We start from the raw sequence: 19,179 nt of genomic DNA, 5'->3' as shown, positions 1-19,179 counted from the left end.
GCTGGATTAGAATACACACAAGCCAAAATATCTTTTGTAGGATATGCATAATTATTAATACACTTCCCATAACAAAGCGCAGACTTAAGCAAAAGAGAACGGTGCGGTACAGTTTCTACAGATGGAACAAAATTTCCGATGTATTTCTTCCACTTTGCTTTTCCATTATGACTAACGCCCATTAACATCAACAATATTCCATGATATGAAAACTCATTTGTGTTAACTGTGCATTTATTCAGCCTTCATTTATCATTGGATAGCAATATTTATCAAAGACCTGCTAATATCTGGAACACTAACTGAGTTGTCAACAGTCACCAGCATGGGACCAGCATTCTGCCAGCAGAGGAAATTCTATTCCTCATCTTTTGTCACTCTTTTACCATATCCAACAACACAGCCTGACCCCAGGAGACCACTCAGTCACAGTTCTACAGCTGTACTTTCCAATATGGCAGCCATTAGCCACATGTGTACTACTGAGCTCTTGGAAGGTGGACAGTGCTCTAAATAGAAAATACACACTGGATTTTGAAGACTTAGTATAAAAACAAGAAGGCAGAATCTTAATATTGCATTGATTACATGTTGAACTGATTTTGTGGTTATGTCGAGTGAAATACACTATTAAAATACATAATTAACCATACTTGTTTCATTTTACCTTTTTAATGTGGCTAATAAAAAGTTTTAATCACACATGTAGACTACATAATATTTCTATGGGACACACTTTGTAGAGGGAAGAGCTTTCACAGAGATAAGTGACCCACTGTTCACAGATATATTCTCCACCCCTTCCAGTTCTAAGGCCTGACTCACCCAAAATAATTTATGCTATATGTATAGATAGTATAAATATATATAGATATGATAGGATAACATATACATAATTGAATATTACAAATTCTCTCCCTAGAAGCAGCTATATTAAACTTACCTAGAATCACTATCCATATTCCTAAATAATATGCCAAAGCTTCCACAGTTCATTTTTTTGTTTGAGATACTTTCTCTGTTGGTGTCTATTATGAACGATGATGCCCCTCCTCCTATCCCAAATCCTCAAAATTGAGCTATATAATTTCTGGTTACATTAGTATTCAAAGGTCACTTATTATGAATCTGTAGTCACGGTTCATGAACCAAACTGTATAACATTACATTTCCCTCTTGTGTATTTTTTCTTTTTTTTTTGTTAAGTCAAAAACTGCCCTGTTTTGGGGCTTGCTGGTTTCTCTATACCTACCCCTAAGTGATCCTTCCCAAGCTCCTCTCAATAAGTCACAAACACACCATTTCTACTTTTCCTGCTTGGCAACACCCCTCATGAAACCCTGCTCTGACCTAGACTAAGGAATAGAAGTTAAAATTATTCCATTTTCACAGAACTAGAACAATCCTAAAATTTGGAACCCCAAAAGACTACAAATAGTCAAAGCAATCTTCAAAAAGAAAAGCAAAGCTGGAGGCATCCCAATTCCAGACTTCAAGCTATATTACCAAGCTGTAGTCATGAAAACAGTATAATACTGGCCCAGAACAGACACTGATCAGTGGAACAGAACAGAAAACTCAGAAATGAACCCACAACTATACGGTCAACTAATCTTTGATGAAGCAAGAAAGAATATCCAATGGAGAAAAGATAGTTTCTTCAACAAATGGTGTTGGGAAAACTGGACAGCCACATACAGAAGAATGAAACTGGACCGCTTTCTTACACCATACACAAAAATTAATTCAAAGTGAAGGGAAGACCCAAATGTGAGGCAGGAAACCATCAAAATACTAGAAAACAGAGGCAACAACCTCTTTGGTATCAGCCATAGCAACTTCTTAGTAAACACATCTCCGGAGGCAAGAGGAACAAAAGGAAAAATGTACTGGGATTTGTCAAGATAAAAGACTTCTGCAAAGGGAAGGAAACATCAGAATGGGAGAAGATATCTGCAAATGACATATGTGATAAAGGGTAAGTATCCAAAATCTATAAAGAACTTACCAAACTCAACACCCAAAAGACAAATAATCCGGTTGTACACTTTTAAGAGTAAGCTACTAAAAAAATGGTAGAAAACTTGCTATGAATAGACAGGATTTGACAGATCACCTGATTTGAGCTCACCTCAAAATGATCACACTAAGATTGAGAGTTTCAGTGGTGGGCCCCCTTCCAAATGTCTGCATTTGTGGGTCTTTTCTTGCTCTTTCTCCAAAGAAGATTCTGCCAGTCTTTTTCCTAGAAGCTATAAGTCTTATGGGCACCATTCCGAAAATTTAGTGAGGATTTTGAAATTCCATCATCAATAGAAAGACTTTCATTAAATCTCCATTTTCAGCTTAGCTCCTAATTCCACTCTCAGTTGTGGCTGGTTTCCCCTGGTCTCTCTGGCTCAGTTTCTTTAGACAGGAAACTTCTCTCTCTGGGATATGAGAGAAGGACAGTTGCTTGGCTAGGACAGTTGCTAGGAAGGGCAAAAGAACACCTCTGGGGTTCTCTACTTTTTCTTTTTCTTTTTTTTAAGATTTTATTTATTTGACAGATGGAGATCACAAGTAGTCAGAGAGAGAGGAGTAAGCAGGCTCCCCGCTGAGCAGAGAGCTCAATGCGGGGCTCCATCCCAGGACCCTGGGATTATGACCTGAGCCAAAGGCAGAGGCTTCACCCACTGAGCCACCCAGGCGCCCCTCTCTACTTTTCATTATACAGATTTCAGTTTTTAGCTCTTGACCTCACCACCACTTCCCAGGCACCTGCTACTTCTAATTCTAAATCCCATCTGGAGTTTTAGGTGAAAATTAACTTACTTTCTATGGGCATTAGCCTCTTAAGGAAATTAAATTTAAGCTTTCTCCTATTTCTATTTTTTAAAAATATGTCCCATTCTTAAAAGTTTATACTTTAAAAATAATTTATTATAACCTTATTTAAACCTTTATTATAACCTCCCTGGAGAGAGGGAGGGGCAGAAATTAATGGGTTTCTCCAACATGACTCCATTTCTTTCATGCTTTCTAAAAGGGTACTTAATTCTAAGATAACCCAGTACTACAATAAGAAGTCTCAGATTTCCTCCTTTTTTTCTTCTGCTGATTTTCTCTCACCAACATTGCGGCAGGACCTAGAGAATTTACTATGATCAATTAGACTTCCTTAATCTGAGGATTCCATGTCATTACCAATTTTAGAAAACCTTACCAATTATTTCAAGTACTACTCTCCACCAATGCATCACTGCCTTGTGAAACTCAAATTGTATTAATACATTAGGCTTTCTCATTCTCTATTCATGTTTCTTATTTGGTCTTCCATACCTTCTCTGTCTCTCATAATTTCTTCCTCCTTTATATCCAATAATTAACTCATCCTTTAAATTTCAGATTGTAATTATTATTATTTTTTTATGTCTAGGAGTTCAGTTTGGTTTTCTGATCCTTCTGATTCTTTTTATATTCTTATTCCTTAATAATACTTGGTGATACTTTCTTTTATTAATTTAACTATATTAAATATGTATGTTTTATATTCTATTTCAAATAATTTCAATATATATAGACTAGGCAGGACTGACTCTGCTATATTTGTTTCTATTAACTCTAAATGATAGTGCCTTTTTTTCCATGTGCTTTTTGTTTGTGAGCTCAGATGTGTTTTGTCCATGGTAAATATATGAAGCTTGGAGTTCATTCCTCCAAAAAGGATTTTATTTATTTTTTTTTTAAAGATTTTATTTATTAATTTGACAGCGAGAAATCACAAGTAGACGGAGAGGCAGCCAGAGATAGAGAGAGGGGGGGGGGGAAGCAGGCTCCCTGCTGAGCAGAGAGCCCGATGCGGGACTCGATCCCGGGACCCTGAGATCATGACCTGAGCCGAAGGCAGCGGCTTAACCCACTGAGCCACCCAGGCGCCCCCAAAAAGGATTTTAGTCTCCTTCAGTAAGGTACCTCATGGTACTCGTATTCCTGCCCTACTTTAAACTCTCAGCTTAAGCTTTTTGGAACAAGATAAGTAACATGCATTTGAATCCCAAAAGAATTTGAGATGTTAGTTATACACTCTGAGGGAAGAATTTTCTTTCTCTACCCATAGCCTGGCCAAGACGGTTCTGTGAAATGAAGTGGTTGGTGGAATGAGGCCAAATCAGGAGGAACCCTGTAAGCCACATTAAGATAACAGGCTGTAGTATGGTATCTGGGCTAGAGACAGGGATGCAGGGATGGGGCAGGTCTATAGAGAACCTCAGCTTTTGATTCAGGATATCTAGTATTGTGCACAGACCAGTGCATATTAAGCATAATACTAGAGTCAGACAGATATACATGCAAGTCCTATCTCTGTTAGCTTAAAGCTCTTAATACTATAACTACACTAAACTACTTTCAGCCTTCAGTATTCCACTTTTACTCTTATCTCCCTGCCTTAGCCCATGGACACTAAGAACAGGCTCCCCCAACATTCCCAACAGTAACACCTCCTCTCTCTGGACTGGCCAATTCAACTCATCATTTAGACTCCACCTCATATCCTCTGAGATGAGGCTATGCACAAAAATAAATCACACAATGCCTAATAAGCTCATGTGTTTATGGTCACTGTATTTTAAAAGTTTGGTATATGTAAATGTTTGTGTTATTTTATTAAAATTTAAGAATTATTTGTGTATTTTAAGCACGTATTTAAAATTTTGCCATACCTCAAAGCACAGGTGCAGAACAGTTTTGAACATTACTGCATTAGAGGAACTTCAAAATAATTCAGGATCATAAAAAGGGAAAAGAAGATTTCCGGCGGGGCAGAAAGAGGGAAAAGAATAAGACCCGAAATCTAGACTAAGGAGATTGCTCATGTTTGGCAAGGAGAGTTCAATATTGCTGAATTAAGCCTAAGAAAAGGACCCACACTCCCATTCTGCTATCTTTGGCTGCGAATAACAGGATTGAAGCAGCCCTTCCATCTGTTCTGGAGGTTGACCAAGGGGCCAGTAAAGAGCACATAACAGAGACTTAACTTCTTACTCAATTTCCAGAACAATCCAAAAGAATTAAATCAATTGTGCTTTTAGAAGAATTGTATTTCCCACTACTAACAACAATAAAGAGCTTATTCCACAGTCAGGTATTAAAAACTTAAAAATGTTCTATGTAAAGCTGAAGCAGCTCAGAAACAAATTAATTCATTAAAAAATGACATTTGAGGGGCACCTGGGTGGCTCAGTGGGTTAAAGCCTCTGCCTTCAGCTCAGGTCATGGTCTTGGGGTCTTGGGATCGAGCCCCGCATCGGGCTCTTCTGCTCAGCAGGGAACCTGCTTCCTCCTCTCTCTCTGCCTGCCTCTCTGCCTACTTGTCATCTCTGTCTGTCAAATAAATAAATAAAATCTTAAAAAAAAAATGACATTTGAGGGGCGCCTGGGTGGCTCAGTGGGATTAAGCGGCTGCCTCTGGCTCAGGTCCTAATTCCAGGGTCCCATCAAGCCCCACATCAGGCTCCCTGCTCAGTGGGGAGCCTGCTTCTCCCTCTCCCTGAAGCTCTGCCTACTTGTGCTATCTCTCTGTCAAATACATAAGTAAAATCTTAAAAAAAAAAAAAAAAAAAAAAAAAAAAAAAAAAAAACTACATTTGATCCTTGAACAGTGCAGGGGTTAGTTAAAATACTTAAAAATTCTGGGCAAGATGGGAGGTGGGGAGGACAGAGAAGAAGACAATGCAAGAGAAGAGGTGGCTGGGGTGCCGACAACAAAGACCAGTTTAAAGCTCTCAGTTTTTGCCAAATTTCATTTTATTACTTTATATATGCTGTGGATTACTTATATCAACCTTGAATAGCTCAAATAACTATAATGAGTGAGAAAAAGCAGGGGACACCTATTGACAATTAAGGTGAAATTCCAACTTGGCATCTTATAACCTTCTAAGCAGATATAAATGAAATACCTGTATTGTTTGGCAAGCGTGGCTGCCATTATTGGTGAGGATAGCAGAGATGGCCTGAAGTGTCCTTCCTGTTTCTCCCCAGGAAGCCACCAGACTAAAGAGGCAAGCACAGGAAAGTGCTGTCAGAGACTGGCCTGTGCTGTCATTCATTCCCGTACTTCGAACAGTGATTTCCAAAAGGAGCTGGAAGAGAGACTCTGCGGATAAAATAAAACTCAATTACATTCACTCGACATACAGAACACTTCATGCATCTATTTATTTACTTATACCTTGCTTCATTATAAAAAAAATATTTAAGGCACCTAGAACACTTACTTTGCATTAGTTCCTTTCTAGTTACCCTTTCCCCCGCAAAGTTAGAATATTTATATAAAAAGGAGCTTAGAGAACATTTAGTTCAACACTTTATTTTTGTAAATAAAAAAATGGAATCTATCCCAGGTTGTTTAAAAGAAACTTGTCTTGAGGCATTCACACATTCAAGAAATATCCTCTCAAGTAACAGACTACTCACTGCACTTATTTTACCTTTTAGAGTGGGAAGAATACAAGCTTCTTAAAATGTTTATAAGTATCCAGAAAATTACATATTTGCAAAACAACAGAATACATATACACATGCTATAATTTGTTTTTATGTGAACTTGCTTTATTGCTAACATAATAACAATTCACATTTGTATTTATAAAGTGAGTATGTAATTCATTTTATACCCTAGAAAAACCTTCTAGTCAATAGGACATATACCATCCCCCTTTAACAGACAATGAAATTGAGACAGGGAGATAAAGAGATTTTCCCTAAATGATGAAGGCATTTAGTGGTAAAGATGGTAAATGAACACCTGAACGTTCTATGGTCACATGAAGTTTCCACACAAAATCCCCTGAACAACTCTGCCCAAAACTTAATCAAAGACTTCCAGGTATTTCTTCTGCCAAAGGGAAGGGGAATTTGAAAATCCGTATAGAATGAGAACTCAAGACAGAAAAAAAAAAAGAAAGCAACAATCAGAAAAAGACTGCAAAATTGCGGAAGATGAAGAAAGGGAGAGGGAAAAAGAGCAAGAGAAAGAATTCGTGTACTGCAACTCTCTGAAAACTAAAAGGCCACATGTGGTTTCTCGCTGACTCCTGGAGCTCGCCTTCCTCGGTCTCCCTCACCTCCTGTCTCTCTCATCCCCGTACGCCTGTCACTGGTGCTTCCGAAAGCCTTCACTTGGTCCATCTCACGACCAGCCTCCCAATCCATCCTTCCAACCACCTCAGAATCAGAATACTACAAAGTGCTCCTTAATTAGCTCCTACCTTCACTTTGTCCCCTTATAGCCAGAGAGAAGTTTCAAACCAAGCATCTGGTTTTTTATTTAAAATCTGTTCACTCCTTGGTTAGTTGGTTCGTGCTCCTCTCCCTTCTTTCTCCCTCCTTTCTTCACTTGCCTGTATACCCTTCAGTCTCTCCTTCCGTTCACCCTTCACTCCCAACTATACTTCTTTCCCCGCATCCTTTTCTCTCTACTATCTCCGTTTGTCCATCCTTCCTTCCATCATTATCCTTCTGCCCCTTCATCTTTTAATTACTCAGAAAATATTTACTGAATTCTTTCTGTACATGAGAAACTGTTCTCGGTTGTGGTAGTACTTTGGCAAACAAGATAAAGAATGCCTGTTATCAAAAAAGTTAGATTCAAGTGGAAAAGAACAGTATAAGTGTTATAAAATAAAGAACTTTTTTTTAAGCTTAAGGAGACAGTGAGTGACTTTCCATTTCTCCTAGAACAAAAGCTACCGGGCTCCTTTAACATGGCCTATGAAGCTCCATATGGTCTAGTCCCTGCCTCCCTCCTCACCTATGGCAAAGGCTTCCTTCCCTTCACGGTCCACATTCCAGCCAGACAATCTTTGTTCAGTCATTCTCCTTCCTATCTCAGAGACTTACTGCACGCTCTCCTTTCTGCCTAGAAACACAGTTAACTTCTTCCTACTTGTCTTTCAAGTCTCCAATGTCACATCTTCAAAAAAGCCTGTTATAGACTCCCAGAACTCCCTCTGCATCCCCCATACTATTTATCCACATCTGCAATCACACATGTCTGATACTAAGTCCCATAATAACAGCAACAATGTCTGTACTGATCACCCCTGAATTATATGCTCTTTGCATAGAACATAGAAGATACTTTTACATTTACGTGAATACTTAAGAACATACATTCCAACCCTAAAATGAACAGAAAAATAGATGTAAGAATGATTTTTTTTACCTAGACAATTTCTAAATCAAAATCCATTTCCTAGGAGAAGAAGCTTGGTGTGCAATAATCAATCAAGCTACCCTGACAGTAAGAGTGATTCATAAATACCTATATTTTCATGAATAATATGAAAACAACCCAAAGTGTATTCATGTGATTACACTATTAGATCAAAGGAAAAAACAGAGAAAAATTTCAATAAAAATTTAGTTTTAAAAATGTCAAATTAATTAAACAAAATGAGAAATATAAAGTGATGGTAAATCCCTCAATAGAAAAATAAATCAAAGCACTAAAGAGACCAGAAGCAAACACTGAAAGGATAAAAGAGAGACCAAAGAAGTATAGTAGTATCTGCAACTATTAACAAGAAAAAACAAAACAAAACAAAAAAACAAACAAACAAAAACCCTGGCCAAATAAATATATAAAACAAGATGTTTAACAATGGATAAAAGACAATGGTATGCCAGAAGATCTAGGAAATAGAAATGATCAGCAAGTAACTCAAAGTAATAAATAGGATATATAGGTTTTAGTGGATATTTTAAGTATTTCAATTATTTTTTAAGTGACAAGCCAGAGATCAGCAAAAAATTCTTTAAAAAAAAAAAAAATCAGTGAATCATGAGAGACTATGGACTCTGAAAAACAATCTGAGGGGTCTGAAGTGGCGGGGGGTGGGAGGTTGGGGTATCAGGTGGTGGGTATTAGAGAGGGCACGGATTGCATGGAGCACTGGGTGTGGTGCAAAAATAATGAATACTGTTATGCTGAAAATAAATTAATTAATTTAAAAAAATAAATAAAAAATAAAGGAAAACTTTTAAAAAATCAGTTAAATAAATAAAGCTTTAGTAAGATGCTGTGATGCCAAGTAATGCATCACAATAGTAATATGATCACTGGTGTTACCATAACAATAATCAAACAAGATGCCTGCTTCTCACCATATGACAACTTTTATTTAGTAGTAGTATTTAATAACACAGGGTGGGGGAGGGTATTTTTTTTTTTTTTTTAAATTTTCAGCTTGTCTCCCTGGCAAGCACTCCCTTCCCCCACTAAACCAAACAAAAAAACTAAACACAAAAACTAATCACCATGTGATTCCCTACCCTCCCCTGAAAAAACCACCACCAAAACAAAACCAGTATGACATGTAATTAGGTTCTCACATGTGGGCCTAATAAATACTAAATAACCAAGTAGAAAAGAAAGATCAAACTCTAGTCCAGACCAACAGTGTTGTCCCCAGGTGAGCTGCACTGGCACACCACCCAGAAATGTATTCTAAATGCAAATTCTTGGGTCCTATGCTGAATCTACTGAATCAGAAACTCCACAGATAGGACCCACATGACTCTGATATGAACTAATGCTTGAGATTTAGAAAAATCTAGACTTTAGCATCAGAGAAAAGTGATAGCCAATTTCAAACTTGTGCCCCTATCTCTATTTCTCTTCCTCAAGAGCTCTCAACTTGCTTACTGGATTATGTGTTGAACCTGTATCAATAACACGAAAGGCATGCATTTATAAAATCCAAATACATTTTACAAAAAGAAAACCTATTTACTTATTGGAAGCTGTCACTAATTCAAAAGCATTATCTATAACAAAAATGGGTTTTTGTTTACAATGGATACAAAAGAAATGCTGTCTGTTGGGAAACTAGATGTGCTGTTTTGGGTTGGCAGCATTTGTTTCCTCTCTTCTCACATTTTTAACTACCCAGAATAACACATAAAGTTAGAGAAAGTCAATGTTCAATATTTTGGCCTAAGGTTTAATGAGAACAAATTAAATTAATGGCGATTATAAGGCTTGGGATTATTTCTGGGTTCCAAGGATTTACGTTTTGCTTTTTCCCAATCATCACAGAAATCAAGAAATGTCTGTGCATGAACTGTAAGTATTAAACTATAACTCTAGTAGAACAGAGCAAAATACCTTAAAATTTACACCCCTGCTGTTTTAATACCATAATTTAAAAACAAAAACAAACACTGCATTACAGGCAGTATATGCTTCATAAGAGAAGCTATTTACATTTAAAGACTTCATTTAATGATCCTGAGCTCTTACCTAGGACCTCAGGTGGCTCTGACTGAAGGCCTTCTGGCTGCTGACCCTGAAGTACGTTAAGCAGGGCCTGGAGACTCCTGAGGCATAGGGATGGGTGAGAAAATCGTGTCTCCTTGATCAATTCAAAAACTTCACAAAGTCCAACTTCAATGATCTGTTTAAGATGGAAAAAAAAAAAAAAAAAATATATATATATATATATATATATATATATATACACACACACACACACACACCTTGTAATAGGTAAGCTAATAACACTTTCCTGGGTTTTGAACCAGTACAGCTTATTTCCCCAGCAAATGATTAATGCTTCCATATTTAAAAGGCAAAAACAAAAAGAAATACATTACCCCCACCAAAACCAACCAAACAAAAAAACCCACAACTACCCATGATGTTTAATTTCAAGATTCAGAAAACCATTTAGTATGGAAGGCTAAAAAATAATGGTACTATTTTAAAAGCAGTTACAGCATAAGGAAGCCATAAGAAAATAACATGAAAATTGTAGGAGTGCACTAGATACTAGGTTACATTCACTCAGAAAAAATAAACTCTATTAATTTAAAAGTTCATTTGGCCATACTTAACTACAAATCAGCAATCTTTCATTAAAAGTCATGTCAATTGTTACTTGTGACCAGAAAAAAACTCATTTAAAACGGAGTTTTTCATCTTAGCCCTTCCTATAATGGTACAGTCACATTACTATTTATTGATGGTGTTCCCTCTTCTTGTAGGGTTTTTCACAAAAAGAATTAAAAACTGTCTACTTAAAAACTCACTACTATTTTTACTTTAATTATCTTATCACTCCTCATCAGGACCAAGGAAAGGTCTGACTCAGTACCCAGCAAAAGACAGAGAAATCTGCAGCTAAAGTCTGAGAGAGAAATGTGATGATCTGGTATTGGGAGATAACTTCAGTGGAATGACAGAACAACAGACAATGAAATCCCATTCTTCAGTCAGTGGCAATATTTTGAGAAAGAGGTGTGTAAGATCTTTTCAGACGGTGTCAAATTATTTGGAGAAGTAACAGAAAAGTTAAAACAAGACTAATTAGTAGAAATGCATCAAAGCATTAATTCTGTTGGACATAACAACAGAAGACTATCTTCCAGGCTGAGATCTGTGCATTAATCACATATAAGCACTTATTTTTGGGAAACTCACTACAGGAGATATTAAGATACACATTACACTAGTCCCTGTCTTCTAAGAATTTATACTCTAACTGGATAAATGAGCCTTGCCCATGACTCTGTTACAGCATTTATTATATTATAGTGTAGCTGACTATTTTTGTTTCCTTTTTCCCAATTAAACTGTGATCTCCTCATAGACAAGGAGCATGTCTGAACTAGATTATCTCTCATAGCTAGCCCAGTGCCTGACACATGACAGGCATATAATAAATATTTGTTTAATTGCTCTCTCAGTTGTGTGCTAAAAACCACTGCAACTCAGAAAAAAATTTTCCAGATAATGGTCAAATCAGTTGCAGGCAAGTCAGTTGTAGTTTTGATTATCATTTGCAAGGTTTCTGAAGAATACAGATATGACTAAGAAGTCAAAATAACTAGCAGGACTGTCTTTTTAGAGAAGTTACTTAACATCCTAGCAGATTTAGTTATAGCTAAGATTACAGAAGTTGCTTGTATAAAGTTTTAATTGATTAAATGCACTAAGCAGTGAAAATTTCCAGGTGATAGAGTTTCTTTTCCTGGAACAGACTAAAAAATAAAAACACCCTGTTCAAGATTTCTATCTGCTTATGCACTTTACAGGAAATGAATCTGAACTCAAAGATCTCCTAAACACAAAATGTGGGGCTCTGTCCTCAGGCCAATGGGAGACTATATCCTTTTGGTCTCCAAGAATGCTTACTCTACTGCTACCAATTGTGACTTTTCAAAATCCAAAGGAGAAGTGTCACAGATACATTCTTAGCAAGTTTTATTTATACAAAATTCCTACAGTAACAGAGAAAGTACTGAACCTTACCAGAAGGTGTAAGGCTACTTACTAATCAAGTTCCTGAGTTGTCTCTCTGGTAAGTTTAGAGTGTAAGAACAAATGTATGACAATAAGGAACTGCTTAGGAATAGAACACTGGCTTTTTTTGGTAAGACATACCCATAAAATGTTAGTCAAATGATCAGGAAAGAGAAATGACCCATCTGTCTAGGCTAACCACTGTAGATTCTCGGTACTCATTTGTACCTTACTTCACAAAAAATTTTTTTAATAAGGGGGAAAACTACTTCGTTTCCAGAATAATTGTATGTTTTCAATATATAACAAAGTAAAAATCAACCTCAAGTTTTCCAACATATCTAGCTTTGAATTATTGAGTTGAGAAACAAAAGATGTTGCAAAGTGTTTCCCCTTGAGGTTTGGCTGAGAGTATTTTACTGTATGTATGAGCTTTTGAAATTGTACTTTAACACTGAATCTTTTTTTTTTTTTTTAATTTATTCATTTGAGAAAGAGTAAGAGCTAGAAAGAAAGCACACACAGTGGGAGAGGGAGAGAGAGAAGCGGACCCCCTCTGAGCAAGAAGCCCGACACAAGACTCAATCCCAGGACCCTGGGATCATGAACTGAGCTGAAGGCAGACACTTAAATGACTGAGCCGACCAAGTGCTCCTAAGCTTCTATACTTTCAATGATAAACCATAACTACCCAACACATATTCTTCCACTTCTCTTCAGAAAATAGTGTTTTGTAAATTTACTGAATTTTTTCTTTACAGCTGCTTTCAAATAAGTAAATCCTGAAGGCTCTCTACTATACTTGAAGGAACACAAACCAAATAACTCTCTGATACAGTCAGTCCAATGTCACTGCTGAGAAAAATAAGATAAAAATATGCTTGGCCAAAGAAAAATGATACAATGAGTCTTTCAAAAAGGTTTTATTTTTGCTCTCCTCAAAATCATAGTATTTCTAAAAGTGATTTTATTAGTTCACTAACAAGTATGAACATAAAACTTGAGTTACATTGAGATGTAATAATAAATTCCTTGCCGTTAGAAATTATAACTTGTTGTATTAAATAGTCCTAGAGGAGGGCACCTGAGTGGCTCAGTGGATTAAAGCCTCTGCCTTTGACTCAGTTCATGATTTCAGGGTCCTGGGATTGAGCCCCATGTCAGGTTCTCTGCTCAGCAGGGAGCCTGCTTCCCCTTCTCTCTCTGCCTGCCTCTCTGCCTACTTGTGGTCTCTGTCAAATAAATAAATAAAATCTTAAAAAAAAGAAAAAGAAAAAAAAAAGCAATATAAATATGTTTAAAAAAAAAAAAAAGTCCTAGAGGGAGAGGGTGGAGGTAGGCAAAATAGATGAAGGGGGTTAGGAGGTACAAACTTCCAGTTAAAAAATAAGTAAGCCCTGGAGATGAAAAGTACAGCATAGAGAATATAGTCAATAATATTGTAATAATGTTGTGTGGTGACAGATGATGACCACACTTAACATGGTGAGCATTTTGAATTGTGCAGAATTGTCTGTATGGTCTATACCTGAAACCAGTATAACATTCTATGTCAACTATAAGTTTAAAATTGCTTTCAAAGTCCTAGAATCCATTCCAATACTTCCAGAATACATTTGAAAAAGCTGAAGAGGAAACCAAAAGTAGACTTATATATTACCACAGAGGAAAGCATATTGACTTTCAGAATTTTTTATATAAAGCAAATATTTGGTAGTGATGACATTTATAAATAATAAAGAAAAAAAATCTAGAAGGCAGCGAAAGAAAGGGTGGGGGAAAAGCGGCAGCAGAGGAGGAGGAGGGTAAAAGAGGAGGAAGAAGAATTCTGCCTCTCAGAAGATCTGGGAGTGAAATGTCTAAGTTCCTATCCTCTGACATACAGATTTATCAATGACTACTACCATTTTCTTCCCTTCTCTTCATGCCCAAAAGAAGTGTTCTTACAACTTTTCAAAGCTAACAATTTTTAAGCAATATTCTTGATCTCACTCCCATCCTATCTCTAGCAGAATTTCATCTCACCTTCTTCCCCCACACCGTAATAGCTCCCAAATCTCTATTTTTAGCTGGGGCTTTTCTTTGGAACTTCAGCCCTATCTAGTGTACATGGGACACCTCAGTCAATCCGGCCAGAACTAAACGTCATCATCATTCCAGCAAAGCAGTGTTTCTCTTCAAGTTCTCCCTTTTGCAGTAAATAGCACTGCCCAAGAAACTTCAGAAATATGTTTAGATTACACCTTCTCTGTCAGCCTTCATAATCAACCAACTACTAATTCTTGTCATATACTTCCTATAGGCTGAACACAACCACTACCTCATTCCAATCAGTCACTCTTTGTGGACAACTGCAGTAGCTGCTTAACTAGTCCCTCTGCTCTAATCTCTCCACTCTCTAGTGATCTTTCTTACTAGCACCTACATAAGTTTACTAAAACACAAGTCTGATTAAATTCTCTTGCTTAAATCTTCAATATTTCCAAATCATAAGATGAAATCTGAAAGTGGCTACAGGACACAGAAGGCCCTACAATCTAGCTGCTGCTCTCTGACTCACCCAACTCCACTCTGGCCAAGAAGAGACCACTTACACTTTTTTTTTTTTTAATTTTTTATTTTTTATAAACATATTTTTAATCCCCAGGGGTACAGGTCTGTGAATCACCAGGTTTACACACTTCACAGCACTCACCAAAGCACATACCCTCCCCAATGTCCATAATCCCACCCCCTTCTCCCAAACCCCCTCCCCCCGGCAACCCTCAGTTTGTTTTGTGAGATTAAGAGTCTCTTATGGTTTGTCTCCCTCCCAATTCCATCTTGTTTCATTGATTCTTCTTCTACCCACTTAAGCCCCCATGTTGCACTTTTACGATGATGCTGTTTTCTCTGCCTGCACCTGCACGTGCACGTGCAGTCAGTGCTGCAGTTTTACCCCACCCTGTTGCGCTACACCTATCATGCCCCGAGTAACCCTTAAGTCACTAGATATGCCGGCTATCCTTACCAGACATAACTTTCTTGAGGGTGGGGGCTGTGTCTCATCATTTCATTTTCAGAGCCTAATATAAAGCTTGCTATAACTCAAAAAATAATTTAGAAGTAAATAAACTTAAGAAGTAAACAAATAAGTCTATCTACGTCTCTATCCTTTAACAAAATATGTGGAATACTAGCATCAAATGAGAGTGAAAGCAAAGTATGAATCTAAAAATAACTGTTAAAAATAATGTAGTTATAAAGCTTGGAACACTTTGGAGGATCTGGAAATCAGACAATGAAAGATGGTGTGAGCTGGGTAAAAACTGTGTTTTGTTTTTTGTTCTTTTTTCTAAGATTTTATTTATTTATTTGAGAAAGAGAGAGAGCATGAGTGGAGGGGAGAGGCAGAGGCAGAGTGAAGTAGGCTCCCCACCAAGCAGAGAGCACAATGTGGGACTCAATTCCAGAGTCCCAGAATCATGACCAGAGCTGAAGGCAGATGCTTAACCAATTGAGCCACCCAGGAAACCCTAAAATTTGTTTTAGGCAAAAAACTTAATATGAAGTACTTAGGCGGGGGTAAGACAGTTCTTTTTAAAATATCAATGGCTGTTGACCCAAAGGAACTGACAAGCAAGGGCCATATAATAAATTCAACTTAACTTTTAAAATAAAACTGCATCAAAGTGATACTTCAACAACAAATAAAAACTATCTTAATTATGCCAGAGAAAAGGAGTAGGAGAAGAAAAAAACCTCAGTGAAAAAAAGGAAAGCGAGGGCCACACATGCAGGAGGAGCAAGAGAGGAACAACTACGAAGAAAAGGAACTGATGGAAAAGAGTAGCACCTGGAGCAGAAATGGTCAAAAGGAAAAGAAAAATGCCAACATTTCGCACCTGCCTTCAAACTCCCATCACCTCAAGCCCTGAGGCCTCATTTCTTCTTCTGTGTCAGTCCTTCGTGTCACACAAATGACTGCCAAACTCACCACCTGGGAGTTTCAGTCCCCACCCACGCCGAAACCCCACAGCATGCTGAACGCCTCTGCATAAAGACATCTCAGCACTTCTTCTCCTCTCGCTTGTCACATGATCTCACAGACTGTCCAGAAGTTTGATTTCCTTGGACGTAAAGTATTTATTAATAGACTGAAGAGTTCCTTGAAAAGAAACTCAAATTCATTTGCACCTACACAGCTTCTTGTTTGCACCTTGTTTGCACCTAAGCTGATACTTCTAACTACTTATTTATAACTATGACATTTATTAACTCACTGAATCCTCACTACAATCCTGCGAGGTAGATGTTACCTCCATTTCACAGTTGACAAAACTGAGGCACAGATAAGTCAAGTAACTTTGCCAGCACCACAGAGCTAGTATTTTTAATGGTGAGTGTTTGAGCCTGACAGTTTGACTCCATGGCCCATGTTCTTAGTCACTGTACTCTATTTCCTGTCATGTCAGTACCTGATGGAAAACTCTCTACCTAGAGGAACTCACATGGAAAAGATGAGCTTGTTTGTTTTAAGTAGAAGAAGGAGGTAGTGAAGAAGGTACACTTAAGGACACTGGAGAGAAAGGGACTAAAGGAGGAAGAGTCCCAAGAGAAGGATATTTGAAGGTGACTGACTAAAAGTCAGAGGAAGTTCACAAAACCTCTCTTACTCTATGAAACAGGAAGCAAGTCATCCGCTGAGCATAAAATGAGAAGAACCTGACAGTAATGATTAAGGACAGTGGTGCACTTAGAAGTAGCCACCATGAGATGTGAGAAAAAAAAAAAAAATCAGATGAGGAACATACTTTCTATCTTGGCTGCTATTTTCAAATACCAAAATATCTACAAGATAGCTCCTCTGGGTGTGTATAAAAAACTTTTCAGGCGCCTGGGTGGGTCAGTGGGTTAAAGCCTCTGCCTTCTGCTCAGGTCATGATCCCAGGGTCCTGGGATTGAGTCCTGCTTTGAGCTATCTGCTCAGCAAGGAGCTGTCCCCCCCAGCCCCCGCCTGCCTCTTTGTCTACTTGTGATCTGTTTCTCTGTCAAATAAATAAATAAAATCTTAAAAAAAAAAAAAAAAGTTTTCAAGGCATGGCTTTAAGGTATCTGTCAGTTTAGTAAAAGGGCAACAGACCTGAATCATTTATGATAAAGGAAATCATTTTAAAATGCCTATATTTAGACAAAAGCAATATGCATAAATCATTTATGATAAAGGTACCTTTTTAAAAAATGTCTATATGTCTTTTGTTAGAAATACAACTATACCCACAATATAGACAAAATATTATATATAAAATAACATTACAGTCTTAAAATATATTAATACTTAAATAGAATGGAGTACCTTAAGAATAGCCTATTCTACTACCATACATGTTTTTATAACACCAATTAGCTTGCAAGTCTCTGGTAAATAAGGAATGATATCAGAACAATGTAAAAGTCTTATTGCTTCATATGAAATTTTCTTCCTAGGCAAAGGGCGCCAAACTAACAAGAGTACAATTATATCCTTAGGCAGAAAAGGCAAGAGCTCTCAGCTCAGCAGTTGCACAGCCAGGAGCCCTTCTAGTTCTAGTTCAAGAAAAATAAAAATGCATACCTGTACCCCAGATTCCCTCTCCAGAAGGGAGCACCCCCAGCTTTCTATGGCCCTTGGCTTGTGGTAGTTTGCTGTTCTGCTTATGCCTACTTTAACAGCAGTCGACAGGCTCAGAGCTCCACTTCTATCTGCAATGGCTCAAGGTTTACAATCCACCATTCCACTTTACTGCTTTTGTACATTTTTAAAAGCCCCTGATCTTTCTTCCTGAGCTGTCCAAGTACTTACCACTGAGTTACCAATTACTGACTTTGTTAGCACTCCAGCTATAAAACTGCAGTTTCCTGGTCTGCCCCAAACCTGTTTTTCCCCATAAGCCCTGTTAATTTTTAGTGCACAATTTTATAAAAAGGTATTTTAGCAATGCAAATATTTGTACTATAGCTGGAATGCTTGTAGGTTATCCATCCAAGTGGAACTTAAGTGACTTACCTTTGGAAGCTTGATAGGGGGCTCTTTGGATTCCTCCTCTTCATCACTATCTGACTCTCCACTCTGCACAGAGTTCTTGGATGCAGCTGCCAACAATGTTTCCTTTTTCTGCCATTCCAGAACACAATGGCGTACGTTGCAATAAATATTGAAAGCAGAAGGATTGCTATGTAGTTTGATATCTGGTATGATTACTGTATTCTCCAAGTTTTCAGACTGAAATATAAGACAGAATATATCAATTTCATATTTGTTTCCATAATCACCAATTCTCATTTTAAATAAAAAATTAAAGATTAGACATGCTAGATGACTTGCAGAAGTCAGACATGTGACACAGCAAAGATAATCTAACAATTTACATAAGTACCCTTTCTTCTACACTTCATTACTTTCTGAGTAACAACAATAACAAAACTGCCAAGGGATGGAGAGTGGCAGAGAATCTAACAGGAGTGCCCTTTGAGCCCATGACAGGAATAGAGCCAACAAAGCTTAACTGTTGTAGTATCACAGGATATTAATTTTTTGCTTTTCTAGGGGACATGAAATGTATTACGGAGTCTCAGTTACCTACTACAAATGTTAAATTACATTTTGATTTCTTTAAAAAGTAGATTTAGGGGCTTAAACAGAAATCAAAACAAAACAGAATTTTTAATTTTGGTCAACTTTTTATGGTACTGTTAGGAAATTAGATTTCTGCAGATTATGGACATATGCTTTCCTGAAGCTCTCTCCCAGCTATCAGTCTTAATAAATACTAAAAATCACGTGCTTGGTAATTTCATTGTTAAAACTCAAGAGTCCATTTCTGTTTTGGCCCAGCATTTTATTCATCAGACCAAATCACACTTTTGAGATC

General features: G+C 37.4%; 1 protein-coding gene across 11 annotated transcripts in view; it reads right to left on the bottom strand.

Moving 5' to 3' along the window:
- Positions 1-19,179, bottom strand: part of MYCBP2 (MYC binding protein 2) — a 272,995-nt gene that overhangs the window by 217,807 nt on the left and 36,009 nt on the right. For all 11 annotated transcript variants that reach the window (XM_013057218.2, XM_013057219.2, XM_013057220.2 and 8 more), the window contains exons 3-5: positions 18,315-18,530; positions 10,289-10,442; positions 5,943-6,139 (exon numbers count right to left, since the gene is read on the bottom strand). In XM_013057218.2, coding sequence (XP_012912672.1) covers positions 5,943-6,139; positions 10,289-10,442; positions 18,315-18,530 — 567 coding nt within the window. The remainder of the gene's footprint in view (positions 1-5,942; positions 6,140-10,288; positions 10,443-18,314; positions 18,531-19,179) is intronic.

Source organism: Mustela putorius, unplaced genomic scaffold (genome assembly GCF_011764305.1).
Source record: "Mustela putorius furo isolate JIRA1106 unplaced genomic scaffold, ASM1176430v1.1 tig00003974_pilon_pilon_pilon, whole genome shotgun sequence".
Lineage (NCBI taxonomy): Eukaryota > Metazoa > Chordata > Mammalia > Carnivora > Mustelidae > Mustela > Mustela putorius.
This window is presented reverse-complemented; position numbering and strand designations above follow the sequence as displayed.